This window comes from Camelus ferus, chromosome 11 (genome assembly GCF_009834535.1).
Source record: "Camelus ferus isolate YT-003-E chromosome 11, BCGSAC_Cfer_1.0, whole genome shotgun sequence".
Classification (NCBI taxonomy): domain Eukaryota; kingdom Metazoa; phylum Chordata; class Mammalia; order Artiodactyla; family Camelidae; genus Camelus; species Camelus ferus.
In genome coordinates, this window is record NC_045706.1 from 10,900,567 (window position 1) to 10,924,075 (window position 23,509).

Genomic DNA, 23,509 nt, shown 5'->3' on the forward strand with positions numbered 1-23,509 from the left:
GATAATTATGAATCTACCTGCTGTAAACATTCATGTGCAAGTTTTTGTGTGGACATAAATTTTCAACTCATTTGAGGTACCTAGAAGCTATATGATTAGCTTTGTAAATTGCCAAATTGTCTTCCAAAGTAGTTGTGCCATTTTGCACTCCCACCAGTAGTGAACCTGTAGTTTTACATCCTCACCAGCATTTGGTGGTATCAGTGTTTTGGATTTTAGCCATTCTAATAGCTAAGTAGTGGGGATGTTCTTTTCATTAGACTAAATGCAAATCAAAAATACGTGTATATACACACACTTTTTGGAAATATGTATAGGTATGAGTAAGAGTAGATGTGTATTTGGAATAAAAACTTTGTAAAAAAGGAAAACAAGAAATGGTAAATTCAGGATTCAGGATGATGATTAACCCAGGTGAGGGAGGCAGGGGGATGAGTAAGCCTGTGTGTGAGGCAAACCAAAGAGTTAGACGTAAATTGCTGTCCTAGTAACTTTTTTAGGTTTGGAGGGCTCACAGCTATTGCTACATTTTTGAAAGTAACTAAACTAATAAAGGTGGGTGTGATAGGCTGAATAATGGCCCACCAAAGATGTCTATGTCTTAATCCCCAGAATCAGTGAATATGTTATGTTATAGTAAAAAGGATTTTGCTGATGTGATTAAGGGTCTTGAAATGAGATTATCCTGGCCCAATGTAATCAGAAAGGGTCCTTGTAACTCAAAGAGGGTGGAAGGAAGATCAGTCAGAAAGAAATGTAAGGACAGTGGCAGACAGAGGTCAGAGAGGAAAGAAGATGCCATGCTGCTGTTTTTGAAGATGAAAGGGCCAAAAGCTAAGGAATGCAGGCAGCTTCTAGAAGCTGGAAAAGGCAGGAAACCCAATCTCCCCTAGACTTCAGAAGGAACCAGCCATGCCAACACCTTTGCTTTAGTTCAGTGAAACTTATTTTGGACTTCTGACCTCCAGAACTGTAAGTTAATACATTCCTGTTGTTTTAAGCCACTAAGTTTGTCACAGCAACAACAGGAATTAATACAGGGGGCCAGGCATGGATCCGTGATGAACCGGATTATGATAAATACAGTTCTATACCCAGGTCCAGTTAAAGGGGGGAAAAAAAAAGCCCTCACTGACTGGAAGATAAAGCCCAAGCTCCTCGGCCTGGTATCAGTCCTTAACAATGTGGTTCTATAAGGCTCCTGTCCACTCCTCTAACTTAGCTCTCAAGACCCCTACTCCATGCCTTCCCCTACTCCTCCTTACTCCAAACCCATACATTTTAACCATGGATCCGTGCTCTTTTGCTGTTCCCAGTGACTCATGGGGCTCAACTTCCTCGTCATGGCCTCTACTAAGCCTTCCTGGTCGAAATCCGACCACCACCCCCACCCCCCTCCAGTTATTGCCCTCACAACACTTTTGCTGCATTCCCCTTACAGGATTAAGATTCAGGGGCGGTGTTTGTAGAACCAATTCGCAAGGTACTGGTTAACTGGGACCCATAAGCCCCGGCAACAGGCTGAAAAATCTTTTCTCACCCTCAGCCTTCACTGAGCTACAAAAGCAGGTACAAACTCAATCAAGTTCTCCTAAAGGTGCTTAGAGGGGGCGGTTAAAGCGCACCGTGAACTCTTGCGGGTGAAAAAACAAATTCTACAAGGTCTTAAGGAGCCAGTTTGAACATGGTTTCCCATATGTCCGAGCAAGACTTCATTCTCCGTCTCTACGATGGAAGTCTATAAACACAACCTTAAGTCTCTACACGTCTCTCTTCCCGAAATATTTTTCATTCTAGTAACTAAATAATAGTGTAGGAGGGCATCATCACCTCCCTTACACTGACTGGTAAAGGGCTGCTCTTCTAATCCCCTTATCCGATGAGACAACGGATGGGGAAACCTTTGAAACTTGTAAAGCAATCTACAAGCAGCCTACCTAGGATAGAATACCTATCTGCGGGAAAACGTGCCCAAAGGACGCGGTCGGCCGTTGGAAAGCCGGAGGACCCCGGCGAGCGCATCTTCAGCTCAGCGCCAGCCCGAGGGCCGCCCCAGAACCTCCGCCTGTCGCGCGGGGCGGCGGTTGATGACCGTGGCCGGGCCGTTTTGTCTTATAGAGGACGGCCAGAAAGGCCTGCTGACTCGAACACCACGCGGAGCCAGAGCCCTGCCTTAGCCGCAGTTGAAGAAACCGCTCTCGGGCTGGACGGAGGCGGAGCAGCAGCTCAGGCTGAGCCAACCGAAGTGCTGTAAAAATGCCTGGAGCAATCCTAGGACAGCCCCCAGCGCGAGGCACTCTGGGACTTGTAGTCTACTTTCCCGACAGAGCTTTTTCCAACCTCGTTTCCCCGCCTTTTAACGTCGCGTTTATTCTCCCTCTCCCGTCCCAGCATGCCGACTTCCTGGTCGCTGCACGTCTCACGTACGACTACACTACCCAGAAGTCTCTTCTTCGCGTCCCTGCCTGGCGAGGGCGCCGGCCGTCTCCTTTGGACTACAATTCCCAGAAGTCCTCTGGGGGAAGTGCTTCCCTCTCTCATTTCCAGGACCACAATTCCCAGAGACTTCAGCTGCGCGGCGGTTCTCTTTTTACTCGATCTCTTCTTGAGCTGGCCAGGCTTCGCCAGCCAGCCGGCACACAGCGACGACGTGATCCGTCGTGACTGGTCACAGGGTTTCCTCAGCGGTCCGTTTTCCTCCCCACTCAGTTATTCCCTTTTCAGGCCGTCGCGGCTGGCCTGAGCGGTGACCTGGCGGGCCGCGCCTGCGCTCTGCCCCGTTTCCTGCCTGGCTGGTGGCGGCGGCCATTTTGTTCATCCTCCTCCTCCTCCTCCTGCTCCTCCCGGTTGGAGCGCAGTGTCCGGAGCGGGCTGGGGGGAGAGAGCCCGCGAGCAGGGTTCGGTGCCTTTTCCTCTGTCCCCAGCCGGTGCCCGGAGCCCCCCTCCCCTTCCTCCCCACCCCCTCCCCTCCCCAGCCCTGCCCTCCCCCTTGTCCCGGGATCGCTCCGTCGCACCCACCATGATGGAAGACGACGGGCAGCCCCGGACTCTGTGAGTACCGAGACGGGGGGGTGCCAGGCGCCGAGAGGCCCGGGCATCGCGGGACGCTGTGGGAGGGAGCAGGAGAGCGAGGTCGAAGCCGGGGCTCTTGTCGGTTCCCTGGTCTGGGTGGCACGGACGCGAAGTGCATTCCTCATCTGTCCCTTTTTCCTTGGGAAGGAAGCCCTCCCTTCCCCCAAACACAGTCACTTCCTGGGGTCCGGGGCTTGTTTCGACCTTTTTCTCTCGCTCCCTTGTTTGCACCCCCTTGCTAAGCCGCGTTTCCCCACGGCAGAGGCTGTCAGGCCTTGGAGAGCTCCTCCTCCCCCTCTGCTTTTGGGGCCCTGGGCTGGGCCGGGAGCTGGCGGTCCCCATAGGGGCTGGGCCTGGTGGGGGTGGGACTGGGGGTGGGACCGCAGTCACATCCCTTGCGGGCCGCGAGAAATTAGCACTCACGCCCTCCACGTCCCCAGCTCCAGTCTCTCCCGGCTCTTCCAAGATAAGCTCTCCCAGGAAGCCGGACACTCTCCGCCACTCAAGCCCCTACTCTCTCTGTCCCACGTGCCCCCGCCCACGCTGTCAGAAAACACTCGCCTAGCGCCCGCTACTTTTGAAGTGCAAAAGGGATGCCTCTTGCGGCGGGAGCATCTTTCCCTTCTTGGATGACGAAGTTTGGTTTGAGCGCTATCTACGCTAAACTGACAACTAGTTGTTTAAGTGCTTTTGCTCTGTTAGTGTTATCTCCTCCTATTCTGTTTGTGCGTCAAGACCTTCAGAGTTGGATAAAATGATGTTTTTATCAGCTATTCGATGTACATCTTTTGAGCGCTTTTTCTTCCATCTTGCTGTATTGCTCTTTACCCTGAAGCCCAATGTAATGAATGAATTTCGTCTTCCAGCTGCTTATTCGAGTTTCCTTCCTTTCCTAATGAAGAGTGATGATTCAGCATTTGCATTCCTTTCCAAATAGTGTAGCACTCCTTTTTTTTTCCTCCTGATTTTTTTAAGTGTGAGTAATTTTAATTAAATGTTTAAGTTGGGCACCTTGCATTTTCCTAGCCTCTTGAAGCTCAGCACACCTGCCTCGAGTACAAGGAGGCAGTCAGATTGCTGCTTTGTTTTCTGTTGCCCCTGCCTGGTATTGATATGATCATAGTTCACTTGGCTCTGCAATCTGATGGGGAAATTACTTTTTGGGGAATAAATGAAAGTGAATGGGTACTCAGGAAGTTTGACTCGTTTCTCATCTCTTTACTCCTATCAAAGAAAGTTTGCTCTGTAAAGAAGATAGATACCTATGTTAAATATTGATACAAGTTTGGGTTTTTGTTTTCTTGGTGGGGCAGGGTTGCACTTTTTAATTCCTATTTCTCTAGTATCTCACTAGAGTATCTGCTATCCTGTTTTGAGTATTTGAGTCCAACTTAAGCACATCAACTGCTTGAATAAAAACCCTGCTTAGAAGTTTTGCAGTTATGCTTTGTGCAGTCTTCCATTTCTACTCTCTTTTCCAGAAAAGAGAGAACTGGGACAAACTTGAAATTTGTCCTCTAACATCTGTTGAAGCCAAGAATGGGTAGTTAGCAACCTGGTTTTTGATGGAAGAATTTGGGAAAGCTGGATTTAGAGCCTAGCTAGCATGTATTTTAAAAAGATAAAAGTTATATTGTATTTAAAAATCTGAAATATCATCATTGCATCATAGTAGCTACTGAATAATTGGTAAATTTTTATGGCACGTTTCTTATTATCTGTCTATTCCTTATGAAGAAGAATTCCTGGTTTTTGTTGTGCTATTTCATTATCTTTAATTCATATAACTATCTTTGCATCTGCCTTGTCTTCATCTCCATCAGACCTTGGACCATAAACTAATAAGCTAACTTCTTTGCCACTTATTTTTTTATCTCTACCTTCTCTAGTCTCCTGTTCTTTGAGACTTAAGTTGTCTATGTTTGCAGTTGTCTAAAAATGTGACGTGTGTGCATATAAATAAAGAAACATCTTGAGCTTCATTGTACCTGTATGTCAGTCCATGTTTACTGTTCTGTCTTCCTTTTTCCTCCTCCTGCTCTTCTCCATGGGAAGGGTTTTTTTTTAGACAAGGACTGCTGCATCTTCCTAGGTCTTACCCCTGCAGCACTTAGGTCACTGCCTGGAACGTAAGAGGTACTCAAATATTTTACAATGATTATAAATTCTTTTCATTAAATTAGCATTAAGTCTGTTTTTTAAAAAGTCCTGTATGATTTAAATTATAGGCAGATATGACTGTCATATGTGGTGCAGTCTGTTGATATTTATATATTTTTTTAAACCTTCAAGTGTAAAATTTTGACATAAAAGCAAATGTTTCACAATTGGGTTTTGTCAGACTTTAATAAAAATAATGCATAATTTAAAAATTCATTTTATGAGTTTTTTCTCAAAGGGTTCTTTTAGATACAAGTAACATGATGAAAACTTTGAAGGTGACTTTAGAGGTTGATATCTAGGGTTTTTGTTTATTTATGGAGATACTTTTATTTTACATTGTGATCTGTGGATTAGGCTTTTAAGTGACTAGTATGTTTTAAAAGAATGTACTCTTAACAAAGCTTATTTTGAACTGTTCCCTTAAAATGCCTGTGTGTTACTAGTGAGGTTTTTTTCCTGCAGACACACACAAGCTAAGACATATGGTTCTATCATCAGAAAACAATATGGTGTTTATAGCCTAGGTAGGTCTTTAAATATTCATTACCTACAGTATTACTAATTTATTTGATGGTATTTAAGTAGTATAGATTTGCTTTGATGTTGAGCCTTAAGTTTGTCCTATAGTTGCTTTGAAGTTCTGTTTTCTGATGTTTTTTGTTCTCGTTTGACATTTTGCTGTGGGGGGGGTGGTAATATATATTAAGTAACTTGAGATCTAAAAAAAACCAAATGAGATCATGGTGTGTAACGCTGGTGTCACTGGTGGACTACCTGCCACCACTACCTTGTAGGACCCACGTTACAGATTTGTGTGGCAGGTAGCTTTGACTGCAGTGATTTGGTCCATGGTATACCTGAACCTGAGCCTGCTAAACAGCATTAACCTGTAATGGTGTCCTGTGGTAATTTAATTTATTTCCTTCATCTGTTCAGTGCACCGAAATGAGGAATTGTGGATCTGGGATTATACCATGTTATGCAGTGCTGTCTTTAAGGCTGTTTTCTTCCTGATAGGTACTCAGTCAAAAGGAGAAAATAAACCATGGATTTTGAGTATAATCTGAATATCTAAGGACAGTAGCAGAAGTAAATACTATTAAATCCCGTTATAAAATTGATTAGCTATACCATGGATTTAACTGTGTAGTGGCTGTAATTAAAGCCCCTCATTCAGCTTAATCATAGTCTCTATTTCTTTAAAATGTATGTGCATGTGTGTTGATATTCCTTATATAGTCGGTTAGTTCACTTGTGCCTCCTGCACCTTTCATCCACCCTGCCTCCTTCCTAAAATGAAATACTGACAAATTGATCAGTTCATTGAAGGATATTGTTGCAAAATCTCCTCTTATATAGGAACTTGCAAGAACAAAAGCACAAATGTTACTTTTATAGATATTTAGCCATGGTATCTTGTGTAAAAGTGCTGGTAATTTCAGCCTTTATAGGGCGGATCTTTTCAGAGTGAGAGCATATTCAGTGCTGAAAAGTGTGATTAGTTTTTTGAAAGGCATGATGTTCTTAACTTAAAATTCTGCCCAGTTGGGCATAGGAAGTAGTTTGGCAATGTGAACTTTTGCCTACTGTGAAACTGCCAAGTTCTAGTCTCAAATTTAATTTTAACCCTAATGTTAGGGATAAAGGCATCATTTTCTGTTTTTAATGGTTTAGTTTCTATAGTTCCTGTTTTTAGAAGACAAAACAGACCTATGGTATGCTTCCCCCAACCCTCCTTGAGTTAAATATCGCTTTGGAATTCCCTAACTGTTTACTCTTTGAATTGACCTCAATACAAGAATTTGAGCCATTTGTCTTTTTCTGTTATTTTGTACATGTTCTTCAAGTAGAAATTATATATTTAAACCCTTGGAACTTTTAAAATACATTGACTACTTCATAACCAGAGCAGAAAGAAAGTGAAGTGTAGAAACTACATATGCTTTAGAAAGAAAAAAGATAATATTTCAGTGTACTACCAAGAAATGGTGTTTTTACCAGGTGGAGCATTGAACATTTGTCTTAAATATTTTTGTTAGCATTTATTTTGGGATGGATAATTTTATTATAATGTAAAGGTACTTAAGCTGTATATGCTACAATATTTTTAAAGCTATAAAATGTTTCTGTGTTAAGTATTATGATGAATGAAGGCAAATGTAGATGGAAGAATTACAGAACTATGAGTAAAGGAAAAAGGAGTCTGAGATTTGGGTAAAATTGAGGTGAAGTTATATAGTGAATTATATAATTTTTATCCTGGTAAATGAAGATATTCTACATGTTGTTATGAAAGGCTATTTTTATATTAGTTTTTGAAACTTTCTGCTTTACTACTGAACTTTTAGTGGAGATATTTGAAAAAAGGAAACCTTAAAACTGGACTTTTTCTCTAAGTATATCATGACATTCTAAACTTAGATTAACATTTTACTTTGTTATCAGTGCTTGAAATTTAAATTAATGTATCTGACTGTGCTTATAGAAATTCTTCAAAATCTGTAATTGATTGGAAATAGGTTGACTTGGAATAAAAATCCTATGAAACAGTAACAGCTTTAATTGTGACCATTAGGTATGGAAGGAAGGTAATTAATGCCCAGGCAGTTTTTCCTGAAAAAAACAAAAAAACAAAAAACAATGCTGAAACAGTTACATAAATTTAAAATTATTTAAATCATTTAAAATGTGTTACATTAAAGTGATGATTCTATTTTAACTTAGTTACTGGTTAGCTTTGATGTGTGAAAATCAGAAAATCAGTTTTATCCACCCCTATTGTCTTAGAAATGAATTAACTAACAGTTTAGGTTAGATGAGTATTAACACTTAAGGTCACTGTTCATTTTCTTTATAGACAGGCCTACCTCGTATACAAAAAGAAATTCCAATGATTCAGGCTCACAAACCACTATGAGTTAAAAAAAAAAAAAAAAGAAGAAGGCAATTTCCTGGCTAGCTCATAAGCCTATAACCTTTCACTACTGCTGGAAAAAGTATGTCACTGCATGGGTCTGCTCTACTTTAAATATAACATACTTAGTGGCATAGTGGACCTAAACCAGTTAGTCACTGGTTTAGTCTTCCATTTAAGAGACATCGGACTTATGTTTTAGTTTTAGAGCATATTAAAGTTATTGGCACCCATTGCAATGAAATTCTTAGCTGAACAAGAAAATTGCTATTCATTCTTAATCAGGTTTTTCTTTTTTTTTGACATCTAACTTTACTTTTCGCAGTCTATTTTTCCCATTCAGAGTGTCCTATCTTAAACTATGACAACCATAGGTGCGAGGCTTATTTGGTCTCAGTACACTGTTTCCAGATGTTGCATATTATAGTTAGGAAAGTAAAACTTATGTTCTTTTACTTTCCGGAAGAAACTATGTTAAATTTTGCACGTATTATTGGTTTATGAGTATCATAACAGATGTGAGTTTTAGGAATTACATGCTGAGTACCAGAAAGACTCAAAAGCTCGGAAATTTGTTAAGCTAAGTTAAGATAGGTCCATGGTGCAAAAGAAACCAAGGTGATAATCTCTGGGCGGTGGTGGTCTTTTCTTTTAAACTTACCTGTATTTTAAATTTCTTATATAAAATACATATATTCAATTTGTAATTTCTTAAAAAAAAATCCTGAATCTTTGGATATGTTATAGTCAAAAGTATACCTAGATTTGTCTTAAATTTTCTCTGCATTTCTGAAGAAATCTTTATATTTGCTTTGTTATCTACATAAAGATTTTTGTTGATTCTGATGCATTTTAGACTAGGAACATTTATTATTTTACCCTGCTCTCCTAAAACAAAACAATGAAGACATACTGTCAGTAACAGTCTTATTGGCAAGACAGAACAAAACCCTTCAATCTCTTGTGTGTTCTGCTGTAGCTTTAATTCTATTCTTTGTTCATGTAATTGCTTTGGTTGTGGGTCTAAGATAAACTCACCTTATGTCTGATATCCCTCTATGATCAGGTGTTTTAATGAATTAATATTTATGGTATTATGTGTGTGTTATACATTATTTTGAATTGTTTCATATCTAGGAATTGTGGTTATCTTGGGACTGGTTTAAATTTTTATTATTTTCATTCTGACAAATAATATGAGAAACAATATATAGGATACAGAATACTATGCTTTTGGGGTATACAAGGTCACATTGATTTGCTCTTTATATACTTAAAGTCTTTCGAAGTATACTTTAGTGGCCTAAGAACAATTATTGCTTTCCTAAATGAAAGTTAATCTTACACTCAAAGGATCAGGCTTAATTGGAAAAATTTTATTGAAGACGGAGGAAGTTAAAATGAACTAAAAGGTAATGAGTAAATGATAACACTTTAGAGCCAGAGATGAAGGAAAATTGCTGATAATGTATTTTTTTCTTCCTGTACAGTTACGTAGGTAACCTCTCCAGAGATGTGACAGAAGTCCTTATTCTTCAGTTATTCAGTCAGATTGGACCCTGTAAAAGCTGTAAAATGATAACAGAGGTAAGATCTTCCCGGTTCCATGTGCTGACAGTTAGCATGATGTTGAACATTTTGAAATACGTGAGTTGGTTAGTATCTTCTCAAGCCTCAGGTTACTAGATGGAGAGATTCATGTTTGTTGTGTTGACTGACTTGATTTGGCTGACAAACTAGGTTTAGAATGGTATTTATTTTGAGAGGACAAAGTTTCTGTGCTGTTATTCTCAAATGGTCCTTCTTCATGATGTAGTTATCTTTGAGTGATTCTGCTTATAGAAAGTTGTTAGAGCTTATCTCAGAATGTTGAAAAACTAGATGGTATTTCATACATTTCCAGTAAGAATGTTACATTTGAAGTTCAGGAGTTGGTGTATGTAGAACATTAGGTTACTATGTACATAGTGCCACACATAGTGCTTCTTGATAACTTTTAGTCAATACTGACTGAACAGCTTTATGTAGATAGAAATTTAAATTGTTAGGATAACTTTGTTTTCCTTTTTTTTTTTTTTTTCTTACTTTTTTATACTTTCCTGGTTAAGACTCTGTAGCTGTGCCCAGTGACTCATGTTTTGATTTGTTCTCTTCCTTTTTGTTTATTAACACTTTTTTTTGGACTGTTTACTGAATACCAGATACCACGGTAAGTGCTAGGAAAACAGTGGTGAATAAGACAGTTCCTGTCCCCGTAGAATTTTATAGTCTAATGAGGGAGACAGAGGCATTAACGGGCACTAATTGTAGAGGATAGTAAATGCCATGGAAGGAGCATATAGGGCCATGCAGTCTTAGTCAGGGGAAGCTTCATGGGGATTCATGAAACTGAATCCTGGTCTGAAACTGAAAAGGAGAGTATGGAAACTGGCTGGGCAGGAATTTGAGGAAGAAGGGATTCCAGAGAAGAATGTTGATCCAGCCAGGTAGATAGAGAGTGGGAGTACTTGTGAGATAAAGAGAGGGAAAGATAGAAATCATAATATGGTTGGAGTTTCAAGTGGAATTAGTCTTAAGTGATGCCAGGAGTTGAGGCAGGAGTGTTCAGCAGGGACCAGAAACTCTGTGCTGAGGAATTTCTGTTATCTTCTGAGACAGAGGGGAACAGTTAAAAACCTATAAAGCAAATTGGCCTTTTGATCTTTTTTTCTAACTAATAATAATCATTATTCTGTTCTGGTATATTATCTCTTCTTTCCTTCCTGTCTTTGATTATTTATTCATTCATTCTTTCATTAATCAGAAACTTACTTTGTATTAGGCACTATTCAAAGCACTGGGGATATAATGCAGAGCTAGACCAGTGAGGTTCCCATGAGCTCACATACTAGTGAGAGTATTGTTAATAAACAAGTAAACTAGATAATTCTGGGTAGGGATAAGAGCTATGAAGAGAATAAAATGGTTCTGTGATGGTGATTTGAATATTGGTACCATATAGGCTTGGTGAGAGAAGATGTCTTGCTTCAATTGGCATCTATTTTCTGAATGTAATAATAAAGGTTTTAAGGAGACGGAAACTGAAGTTTCAGTCATTCGTACTAAGTTACCTAATTAAATGTTGGGGTTTTTGCTGTCGTCTGTGATCCAGAAATCTCTAATCAGCAGGCATCTGACTCAACTAAATTTTGAAAGATCAAGTGATTCTTTCTTAGACTATGGATGTTTGGTATGGGGCCAGTGTGATAATGAGTACTGTCAAAAATCACCTCTTCGAGCTGAGACAGGAATAACAAGATGGTGCCATCTACATTAAGAGCTGGAGACAGAGGGAACACAAGGTCACAGGCCTTAAGTTGGTAATGAGCTTGATGTGTTTGTGGATTCAAAAACCAGAATGGCTGGATTCTGGTAAATGGTGGGAAATGAGTATAACGAGGTAGGCAGGCAGGCAGGGTTCCGAATCACATAAAGCAGTAAGGGCCGTGACAGTGTGTTTGGATTTTACTCTGATTGCAGCTGGGGTTTTAAGCCGGGTAATGAGGTAATCTTATTTGCATCTTTAAGATTACTCTACGTGGAAAATGACTTGTGTGGAGAATGGATTGTAGGGGGCAAGAGTGGAAGGAGAGGGAAACCAGGTGGGTTAATTTCACTAGTTTAGGTAAGAGATGATGTGGGAGGCTTGTTCTTTAGAGTGGTGGGCATAGAAATAGAGGTAGATAAATTTGGGATGTATTTTGGAGGTAGAATCAATAGAACTGGATTGGCTGTGGGATGTAGGGAAAGGAGGACATCAAGAAAGCCCGCTTAGACTCTTGTCTGCAGTTGTGTGGGTGGTAATGCTGTTTATTTGCTAAAATGGGCATAACTGAATGAGGCACAGGATGGGAAGGAGGAGTGGTGGGAATCAAGTTCTGTTCTGGCAATGTTAAATTTAAGATGTGCATTAGACATATAAATGGACATCGTATGTAGGTAGTTGGATAAACTGTTTTGGAACTCTAGAGAGACCGGTATTGATGATACAAACTTGCAGTGATATTTGAAGCCATGGACTGGGTAAGATCTAGTTCCTAGCTCTAGAGAGAATGCTGATAGAGAAGAGAAGAGGAGCCTAGGTTCCAGCCCTGGAGCATCTCAACACTTAAGTGACATTCATAGTTTGAGTTAAGGAGGAAAAAGGAGCTTCTGAAAGATCCTCCAGTGAGGAAACAGGAAAACCAGGAAATTATGGTGGGATCTACAGGAGATGATTTAGACCAGAAGGAGAGTTGTCAACTGTTTTGAATTCTGCTTGAAAGTCAAGATGAGGACAGAAAAGTGATCACAGAGGTGGCAGAGAATCATTGGTGAGCTCAACACAGTTTCCTTGGCCTGGTTGGGTTGGGAGCTGACTGGAGTTGGTTTAGGAGAGAATGGGATCTGGCCTACTACTAGTTAGATAAATTTGAAGTGAGAAAGTGGAGTCACTAGAAAATTTTTGAGAAACTTTTGATAAATTTATTTTAATGGTATTTTTTTTAAAAAACCCATGTGCACAATCAGCCACTTGAGTAGAGGGGTTTGAAATGAACTTTCCTAATTTATCTGTATTCTATAACCCTACATTTGAATTTGTAAATAGTTGTAAAATCTCTTATTTCTCTGTCTTGATATTTATCTCATCCAACAAAAATTAGTGTCAGCACCAAGAACATAGTTGAGTGTCCTTGGTGGTGGTGTGAATGGGAGGCTTTCAAAGGGTGTGAACTCTACTAGACTGTTACATTCCTTTCCTAAATTTCATTTTAGTATATGAGCAGTCCCTTTTCCCCCTTAATTTTATTATTTTTTACTTTAACTATTGTTTATCTTAGATTCTAGCTTTCCTTCTGTACTATAATAAATGTATATTATCAATTCTAAGGCAAATGTTAAACATTGTTAACATCTGACAGTTGGGATATGACAAAAATCAATGGTGTCTTAGATGAAATGCAGTGTCATGTGAGAGAGAGAGAGAGAGTGTGTGTGTGTATACGTACGTACGTACATCGAATGGGATCTGGCCTACTGTTAGATAAATTTGAAGTCAGTAAGGATGAACAGACTCATTTACAAAAGCCTGTTGGTATCAGTTCTACCATTGGACTCCTGTATGTTTTGCTCCAGTACCAGTGTTTTCCTTAGAGATCATCAGGGCAGAAGTAAGAGTAGAAGGAAAAATTGATTAGCACAGTTTTAGCTTATTATTTACCTTTAAATCCTTTTTTCAGTGAATGTTACTGGTAAATGTTAACTCTTACGAGAGGAATTTGAGTGCATATTTTTATTTGGCGTCTTTTCCCCTACTTCCTTTCTCTGCCTCATAAGAACAGTGTTCATGTGGCTACAACAATCTAATTTGGTATGAGAGCCCATAGTTTTCTTGTCATTATTAATGATTACACTTCTTTTCCCTCAAGGAATTGCCTTCTGGTTGCTTCACCACTATTGTTTTAGACGTCTTATTTTGAATTTTTCTTCTAAAACTTTCCTGGAATGAAAAACAGTGGTTGTTGAAAAGAGCTTTATTTTATCTGGTATTTTTAATCCCTTGTGAGTGCAACTGGAATTCTACATTTTAAATTTTTTTTTAGGATATTTTACATTGAATATATAAATATCTATTTGCCAACTACTGTTAAGTATAGTATAGTAGAATATATTTAGTAAAGACTTCTTATATTGGTGTTTTTGTGATATAAAATTGTAGCTTTGTCTTGGAATATTTTATTCAGACACATTTTCAGAAATTTTTTTCTTGGTCACTACTATATTTTTCTAATCTTTGGAAGACCAGATTCAAAGTGTATAGAACCTCCAGTGCTTTTAAAGATTTTAAAAGATAGGGAATTCATTTCAATAGCTGGTTTATAAATCTGAAAATTTTCTGTTTTCATTCTCATTCCTTCCTTATCCAGAAAAGAAATACATAATCTCATCTCATCACATACAGTACTAATCCTAGTTTCGATCAGGAGTGTAAAGTTGGTTCATTTCTGTATTTTTTTTATAGTCATGGGATACAGTTAATGAAGGATTATGATGCATAAGTAGAATTCATCCCTTTGAAAATAATGTTGGGAGAGAAGAGCAGTGGTAAGGAGTGGTCTTTATCTCAATTCTGAACTTCAGGTTTTGTTTGGTCTAATATAAACTTCTGTTTTATATTTAGCATACTGCACTAGAAATCAGTATTTTGATTTAATACTGATAGTCATGATTCTGTACTGCTTTATAGTTCTGTTTGAATACAGCAGCATTCTGAGGTGCAAAGTCAGGTGTAGGTGTAAATCTTATTTTTAAAGTGTTAGGCTTTCATAAGCTTATGCAGTCTGACCGTGTACATTCCTAGCTATCAGTAATGTTTTTTCCTGGATTTTCTTCTCAGCAACCCGATAGCAGAAGGGTCAACTCTTCTGTTGGATTTTCTGTTTTGCAGCATACAAGCAATGACCCATATTGCTTTGTGGAATTTTATGAACACAGAGATGCAGCTGCTGCATTAGCTGCTATGAATGGGAGAAAAATTTTGGGAAAGGTAAGATTAAGAATGATGGCACCTTATGAGTGTATATATTTGCATGTCAAATTAGTTTGCATTCTTTCCTAGCAAGTTTTTTTTTTTTTTTAACTCAGCTCTGCCAAGTGATGGTTTTGCTTTTATTCAGCCTAATGCCTTTACCAAAATAATCCTGCTTGATAAGTAATTTAATAAGTGGTAAGTGTTATGATTCATAATGACATGCCTAATAATTGTATTAAATATAATCTTTATTTTTAGGAGGTCAAAGTAAACTGGGCAACAACACCAAGTAGCCAGAAAAAAGATACTTCCAGTAAGTACTCCTGCTGCATTTTACTGTGGAAGAGTTCTGAAATTATCCTGGCAGCATTACCAGCTGAAATAGGGTTTTTTCTTCCCTTAGTGTTGCCTAAGAAAGGTTTAGTAACTGACTTAAGTATTTGATTACCAAATGCTTTGATTTCAGATCACTTCCATGTTTTTGTTGGAGATTTGAGTCCAGAAATTACAACAGAAGATATCAAATCAGCATTTGCCCCCTTTGGTAAAATATCGTAAGTATCATAATCAATACTATACTCGATAGTGATAGGCAAAATTGTATATGATTAACTTGTATCAGAATTAAGATTTTGTTTCCCTAGTTAGTGTGATTTTTTTTGTTTGTTTGTTTTGTTTTGTTTTTTTGATTAGTAGATGTTGTTGAAAATGTTAATGTCATTTCAGTGTTTTGGGGTCTTGTTTCATCTAATCCTGTGTATAACATGTTAAAAAAATTTTAAGTGATTCTGTTTGTTATCTTTAAAGCAGATGTTTAGGTGGTAAAACCTATTATAAAATCTGACTATTTGTCAAATGTTTTCAAAACTTGGTGTTTAAAGATACGGGTTAACCAGAAATAAATGTGATTTATACTGTGTATTAAACTTTTATAGAAGGAGTTTATAAATGGGGGAAAGTAGATAAACCCTTGGGTATATTGTGATGAAATTGAAAATGTACATGCTTAATTATAATGGTAAATGTGTTTTGATATTTTAGTTGAAAAGTAGCATTATTATAGTATTAAAATGTTTTAATGTCTGAGCCATAAATGTGAGATTAATAGTAGATTTTGTTTGTTAGTGGTATTTGATTCTGCTAATTAGGGCCCAATTGTGGTTTGATTTTTTTTTTTTTTAACAAAGTTTATGCTCAAATTTCACTGTATGTTATTTGATCAAATATATTGGAAAATTAAAAGTGATTACTAGTTCTACAAAATGTTTATCACAGTTTATCTTTCTGATTAAAATCACTTTATTTTATGTATTTCCTATAGATTTAAATTAAACGTTTTAGTATAATTTACAGAAATAATGTTTCAACTGAACAACAGTATTTCTCTATAATTTGTTGTTCTATTGATTTAATTTATTTGATAGAAAGATTTAATTTTTAATTTTCTGTTTTGATATTTGCTTTGCTTTTTAATCTCTAAATGTGGTAAGTAGTATTGTTTTAAAAATCAGTATAAAAATAATACAGGTTGCTGTTTTTCAATCTTTATTTATACCTGAGACCTGCAGTTTTTCTAAAGTCCAAGTCACAATTAAAAGTAATAGCATTCTGGTTATTTTGCAGAATTGCTCATAAGAATGGACAGGATCTTGAAGGCTAACTGCAAGGAACTGTGCACACTGGAACTCAGTTGTAGATTTTTTTCTCATTTCTATTTATTCTTATTATACATTATTTATATATACATATTTTAGTATTTACATTTTAACATTCTATATTCAGTGGAGTTCTATATTTCCAATCATTTTAACTTACTCACTAAAATTTCTGTGTAAATTTGTTGTTTTCGTACTGGTGTGCTTAGCATTGTTGTTAGTTTTTTATTCTCCTTTCTTAAATTTCTGAAAATGTCAATTTTTCAAAATTTACAGCTGCCCAAACTCCAAAATGATGGTAGAGAATTGACCAAGAAAAATAAAGAAATCTGTTAACAGGCCATGTATGCCTTTTTAATTCCTATTTTTTCCTCTTTTTCAATTTTTTAATATTTCATATATTTTGTATCACTAGGCAGAAGACATTTAACTATTTAGAGATTGCATGGTAAAGTAGTTAGCATTGTTACAGTAATTTATAGAACCAGTAAACCTTAGAGGACACTAGCCAATAGAATATTAGAAAAGGAAACTATTGTTCCTGTTAATCTTCAAATTTGAGCATTTAGTTTAGAAAGCACAGGCTATGTGATTAGGTTGCATGTTTATTACATGTTTTTGTCCTACTGCTTTTTTCTAACAGGTAAAGAAGCGTTAGGGAGAGTTCAGGAATGGCTATAGTTAATTAGGGCTAACTGGAATTTTATTTAAAAAAATGCTCACAATACAGTGTGTGTGGTTCCTTTTAGTTTTTATTTTGATGATGTCTCTTACTTCCCTCATTTAGCTGTGCTTCTTTTCACAGGGATGCCCGAGTAGTTAAAGACATGGCAACTGGAAAATCCAAAGGCTATGGCTTTGTATCTTTTTATAACAAACTGGTATGTTCTTTCAGCTGAATTTAAGTTTAATACACAATTTAGTCATTAATTAATGAGTATTTTTGTCTGTTTCAGTAATAGGGTATAGTTCTTTTTTTTTTTTTTTTTTTCATTAAGCTTGGAAGTAACTGGGAAAAGACAGGCTGATTATAAGGAAGAGTATTAAAATTGTATTTGTGAATTGGTAACGGTAAGATGTGTTAGCAGTAAAGCACAAAACTAGTGCAGATGAGCTGATACCAGAATTTGGAGGAAAGTTAAATTTGTCTTAACCATGAAAATCTTAGTTTTAAATATTTATTATGCATATTTTTGTAGCTGGGATGTTAATGGTTATAGCAGATGAAATTTAAGTAATTCATCTTGATTTTTACATGTATTTAAGAAAGAGGTGCCAAAATATCTTAAGCATTTGCATTAACTGTAACATCAAATAATAAAATAAAATGGGCTTTGATATTAGCATTTTGGAACAGTTTCAGCAACTTAAATTATTTACATTTTATTGAAGCAGTAAGATAAAGGGCAGGAGTTGTAATTTTTGCTTAGATTCATTGTAAATTCACATTGATTTTGATCATCTAAACTCTTTATAGGCAGCCATTTTACAGCATTCTAAGTCATAATGCAGAAGTCTTTTGTCTTAAGTTTTAAATCCTGTGTTGTAGTCATAATCCATTACTATTAGAATGTAGATTTTGAGGAGTATGTGATATAGACCATAATATTAAGACTTTATATGTTCTTCAGTAAAGTTATTACAAATCAACCATAAAATTAAGATATTTGAAAACAACTTTCTCTTTTTTTTTTTAGGGGGCAGAGTAATCAGTGGGACTGTGATTTTCCCTTGTGTATTTTTTGAATGATAAATTTCTCTTGATGCTTAAATACTGTCCTGGCATTTTGAAATATATAAATAAAAATGACTTTAATGAATCACTAAAGTTCGAGTAATTTTTTCTTGTGAAATTAGTTTTATTCATTTAGGATGCTTAGTGAATCCTAACTGATAAGATTTATTGGATATAGTGATGCCAGCATTTTATTTCATCTTACTGGGTCTTATATGCCACTATTTTCTGTGTTTGTAATTGCTCTTTTTTTCTCTTTTTGTTTATAGGATGCAGAAAATGCAATTGTGCATATGGGAGGTCAGTGGTTGGGTGGTCGTCAAATCAGAACCAATTGGGCCACTCGTAAACCACCTGCACCTAAAAGTACACAAGAAAGTAAGATGTGTCTACTTTTTGCATTAGAATTATGGATACTTAGCAAAATCATATATTAGTTAGCCTTAATTTTTTAAAATTTAAATTTATTAGCGTTGCAAGACTCATTTTCATCTTGAATTTAATTGTCTGAAAATAACTGGGCTTTGTTGCAAGTATATTTGGAGCTGTGAACCAGCTGATTTTATAGGTCAAATCATAGTGTCAAAAAAAATTCTACTTCTCCCACAGTGAGGCGTATAAGTATACAGTAATCAGTTTTATAATGCTGTATAACCATTAACATTTTTGTTTTCTTTCTGCAAATAGATAACACTAAGCAGTTGAGATTTGAAGATGTAGTAAACCAGTCAAGTCCAAAAAATTGTACTGTGTACTGTGGAGGAATTGCTTCTGGGTTAACAGGTACAGTGTCTATGGTGCTTCATTGCTATTAGTAGGAATTTCTTGATAACAGTAACTTTAAATACTTTACTTCTACGTTTTTGTTTTTCAGATCAGCTTATGAGACAGACATTTTCACCATTTGGGCAAATTATGGAAATCAGAGTTTTTCCAGAGAAGGGCTATTCATTTGTCAGGTAAAATTCTACCTGTAATTTTATTTCTTTTATATTTGATCCATTCCTTTCAGTTATATTATTTGATCCCCTCAGGTACTGTTATTTTAGTACTTTGCAATGTAGAACTTTATTTACATGACGTACTTTAGGAAAATACCAAGTTGATAGTTATAAACTAATGAGTTATGTATTACTTACTGTGTTAAGTCTTAAAAAAATAAAAAACAACCTCCTTCTCTTCCTCTCTTAGATTTTCCACCCATGAAAGTGCAGCCCATGCCATTGTTTCGGTGAATGGTACTACAATTGAAGGACATGTTGTTAAATGCTATTGGGGTAAAGAATCTCCTGATATGACTAAAAACTTTCAACAGGTAATTCGATTTTTCATAGTAGTTTTTAAGGTTTCCATCTTACATGTCTACATAAAAGCTTTAGAAACTGTAAAAAAACAAACAAAGCATATATCTGCTTTCAGTTGATTTTATTAATGCTATTTCAAAAGTGATTATTTTGCGGTATTAACTGAATCTTAATACTTTCTTTTCACAGGTGTCACCACCCCAATAATCTTAGACAATGATAAATAACAGAGTCCTATTCACATAAGGGTGCTTACTTAGATTTTCTCTTCCTTGTCTCCCACTTTCTTCAAATACTGTGTTTCTTACTTGTTCCCTAAAATAGTACTTTGCTTTTTCCTAGGTCGACTATAGTCAGTGGGGCCAGTGGAGCCAAGTTTATGGAAACCCACAACAGTATGGACAGTATATGGCAAATGGGTGGCAAGTACCGCCTTATGGAGTATACGGGCAACCATGGAATCAACAGGGATTTGGAGTAGAGTAAGTTGTTTGAGTTTTTCCGGAATAGAAACAGATTCGGTTCTGAAAAAAGGAATTAAAAAGTGTGTCTTCCTAGGGAGAATCTAAATTAAATACGTTGAGCTAGCTATGTGGCATTGTAAGCATTGTAGAAACCTTATAAAAGTGATTTGTGATGCTAAAATTTTGCTTTTTATTATCTAGATGGAAAGGAAGTTTGGGGTAACATTTGGTGTGTCCTACTATCTCTATGAGCAGTTGGCAGAATTTGATTTACATTTCTAATATTTTATGTACTTGTTTATTTTTGCATGGAAAAGATCTTTGTCTAGATATGTTAAGAAATTTAATGATTTATGCCTGTTGACTTGTGTGAGAAGTCTCAGAGATTTATCTGATAAAAAGCAGTTTTGCCTTTTTCCTTTCTTGAGAGATTGGGTGGGCCTTTTGCCCTTTTTCCCCCTAGGCCAGCCCAGACCTTTATTTTCACTGATTCCTTCTTCTCTTTCCAGTGTGGACTTGTGTTTTTAAAATTGCTTATAAACTCATATACCATGTGTATAGTATATGATGGGTAGATGATGTTGATGTGTTAAATCATTTGTCATTTTTAAAAAATCAGTTTTGAGATACTCTTCAGAGAAGTCATTATGTTGTTACCTTAGCAAACATTTAAGACTCCTGATGTGGATGTATGTATCGTTTGTTTCTTTGCTCTTTGTTGTAGATATGTTGATTTTTGTCTATTCTTTGATTAGGCTCTGCTTGATTTTTGTGTTAATGTAGATAATTTTTTCTTTGTGTTTGCTGAATTTTTTTTTTTTTTTCTCTTCCAAGTCAATCACCTTCAGCTGCTTGGATGGGTGGATTTGGTGCTCAGCCTCCCCAAGGACAAGCCCCTCCCCCTGTAATACCTCCTCCCAACCAGGCTGGATATGGCATGGCCAGTTACCAAACACAGTGAGCTGGGACTCTAAACAAAATGTTATTCATGATAGCTTCAGTTTCCTGTGACACTCTGAAGACATGAAAGTAGACATCGGAAAATGAAAATATTTATTTTAAAAATTGAAATGTTTGGAACCTTTAGCACAGCTTTGCTTTGGTGAAGGACACATGTCTTCTAGTTCTGCCTTTTTAAGTTCTTGTTCATGATGGATATGAACATGATTTTTCTTTGTGTACAAAAACTAAAATAAAGTCAATAAAGACAATTCTGACTACAAATTTTGATATAATAGAAATGGGTAATACATTTTGATTCTTAGATACTATTCCATTTTTACCTTGCTATTCAGTATTTTAACTCACTGTGTTTTTAAAAGCAAAAAAGGGAGGATCATGAAAAACTGGGAATCACATATAAGTTCATCCTCAACCTTGATACTCCCCTCCCCTGTCCTGAGGTGGACCACATTTGAAGTCAGCAGAAAAAAGTGTGATATTGAGAAGAAATGCATGCGTTTGGAGTCGCTTTGGAGGAAGTACTTTCTCTGTGCCTAAAGAAACTGAAGCCAGACTGATAAAAGAAATTTTGCAACCTAAATAAGGAACAGCATTGTCTGAGTTACTTGAGCAAATGTTGGTGGTTCACATTAAGACATATTTTTAAAACTTTAAAAAGTGTTAATTATTAAAACTGTAGTAAATTACATTTCATTTGGGGTGGGGGGAAATTCCAAGTATGGTGTTTGTATTAAAGTCAGACAGTCATACTTAATGCTTTTACATGAAGTTTAAATGATATACATTGTAAATATTGAATACAGTGTTTAAAAAGCATGCTTCAACATAGAAGTAGCAGCAATGTAATTATTTGAAGTTACTCTTAACACACTCCACTGCATTGAATGCAATGGATGAATAAGAATGTTTAAGACTGACATTTCCAAGGTTGGCTACTGTGTAAAATTAAAATTATACAAATGACTATACAGAAAAAGCCTTAATTTTAATTTCATAAAAATCTTTGATGCATTAGTACATTTTAAAATGTCATTGGAAATTAGATTTTTTTTCTTTTTTCTTTTTTTGCTTTACATCATTTGGTATGTAAATACCTTGATTAAAACCTTGTAAACTTATTTCAAGGTTCCTATAAGTTGTATAGTACAAGTGTTTTTTAAAAATTTGGGGGTGTTTTTTAAAATTAGATATATTTTGCCCAAGAATTTTTTTAACAGGATTGCTAAAACATCTTATTTAGACAGCTTGATGTACCAATTTATAATTGGATATTCAGCTTAAATAATACATAGAGTTGTGAGTTTTATTTTTAATTCTTTTTTTTTTTTTCCTTGTGGGGAGTGTGCATGGGAGGATGGGCCTGCACAGAGGCTGAGTTGTATGTCTGCAGAATTTGTAAATGAATTGACTGGGTAGATATATAAGATTGACGTTTGCTTCTGAGGTATTTTTCAGGCCATGTGGATAAAATCTGTCTCCAACTTCTATCATTACAGGAATGTAAAAGATATAAAATCCTGTATATTTAATTCTGACAGCTAGGGGGTGCAAATGTTTAGGCAGTGTATTTGAAATGTTATAAGGCCTGGACACCAAAATGAGAAAACTCTTTACAGTTAAGTAGTAAAGTGCAGCAAGCACCCACAAATTAACTATTTTGTAAACTTTTGAAGTCTTAACAAGTAGCTGTAAAATAATGATGGTTTTATAAATTGGTGACCACAATAATTTTGTTATTTTCCTTCTTTTCCCATTTAGAAATGTATCAAACATAAAAATTCAGAGGGTCTGAAGTTGTTCATCTTTGGGCCAAATTTTTTTATGGCACTTTAGTTTTAACCACAGGAGTCATCTATGACACTCTTCTATTATAGTAACATTTACCCTTCTTTCGTTCATGTCAGTGTCTTTGGGGGATGCTATGGAAAAGTTACTTTATATTTTATAATGAGAACACTCATGATATCAATTATGCCTCCTAGTTAAAAATTTCTTAAATATGTGTGAAACTTGAACTAAAGATTTCTTTTATATATATATTGATAAAAGCCTATTAAATTCTCAGTTTGCCTTTATTGGGTCTGCCAGTAAATTTAAGTAGCTTATTGCAATAGCAGCTAAATATAGCTGCAGTGTTTCCTGGCTGTATATTCTGTGATTTAATAAAATGATCCAGACTAGTTGTATTGCATAGTAAACATGACTGAAGTGTCCTTGGTCTTAATCTGAAAGAACAGGATTATATGCCCAGTTCAGTTAATGGAAGTTATTTCATATTAAATGGTTTTTAAAACATAAAGCTACTCACCCAAATGCAATGCACCATTTTGGAATACAACTGTCAAGCTAACGCAGACTCAAGACTATTTTATAAAAAAGTGAAGTCAGTGCTATCTTGATCCAATTTAAGCCTAAGAATCGTTGCCTTTTCCATGTTCATCAAAAACAGCAGAGATTCTTTGGCATGCAAGAACATGTTTTTTCGTAATTACTTTTAAGAGTTATTTTGGTGATTGTTTCTGACTGCCATCTTCTTTGATCTAATCTCTCTACTAGTATTTCCCCCCATGCCATTCCCACTTCATTTTTATGTCTGCTGGCAGTGAGAGGCTAAAATGACTGGCCAACTTGAGCCAAAGCTGTAAACCACAGTTGAAGTAAGTCTTTCAATAAAGACTAGACTATGTGA

General features: G+C 36.4%; 1 protein-coding gene across 6 annotated transcripts; it reads left to right on the plus strand.

Annotated features, from left to right (window-relative positions):
• Positions 1 to 2,553: 2,553 nt before the first annotated feature.
• On the plus strand, positions 2,554 to 23,509 carry TIAL1 (TIA1 cytotoxic granule associated RNA binding protein like 1). 6 transcript variants are annotated; one of them, XM_032490785.1, is made up of 12 exons: positions 2,554 to 3,051; positions 9,640 to 9,736; positions 14,565 to 14,714; positions 14,958 to 15,012; positions 15,166 to 15,253; positions 17,160 to 17,235; positions 18,359 to 18,467; positions 18,777 to 18,872; positions 18,964 to 19,048; positions 19,281 to 19,404; positions 19,583 to 19,641; positions 19,736 to 19,875. In XM_032490785.1, exons 1-11 carry the CDS (start codon positions 3,020 to 3,022, stop codon positions 19,598 to 19,600), a joined length of 930 nt encoding a protein of 309 aa, XP_032346676.1. In that variant the 5' UTR covers positions 2,554 to 3,019; the 3' UTR covers positions 19,601 to 19,641; positions 19,736 to 19,875. The 6 variants fall into 6 exon arrangements, with proteins under 6 accessions (XP_032346676.1, XP_032346674.1, XP_032346675.1 ...); XM_032490783.1 differs by lacking the exon at positions 19,583 to 19,641 and adding an exon at positions 20,692 to 23,509 and having other exon boundaries at positions 2,560 to 3,051; XM_032490784.1 differs by lacking the exon at positions 19,583 to 19,641 and adding an exon at positions 20,692 to 23,509 and having other exon boundaries at positions 2,561 to 3,051; positions 14,616 to 14,714.

Bases quoted from the DNA above. Each gene is read 5' to 3' on its own strand.
- TIAL1 (XM_032490783.1), top strand. From the start codon at position 3,020: ATGATGGAAGACGACGGGCAGCCCCGGACTCT. The intron at 15,013-15,165 runs GTAAGTACTCCT...CTTTGATTTCAG, and splicing joins CCAGAAAAAAGATACTTCCA to ATCACTTCCATGTTTTTGTT. The intron at 19,049-19,280 runs GTAAAATTCTAC...TTCCTCTCTTAG, and splicing joins AAGGGCTATTCATTTGTCAG to ATTTTCCACCCATGAAAGTG.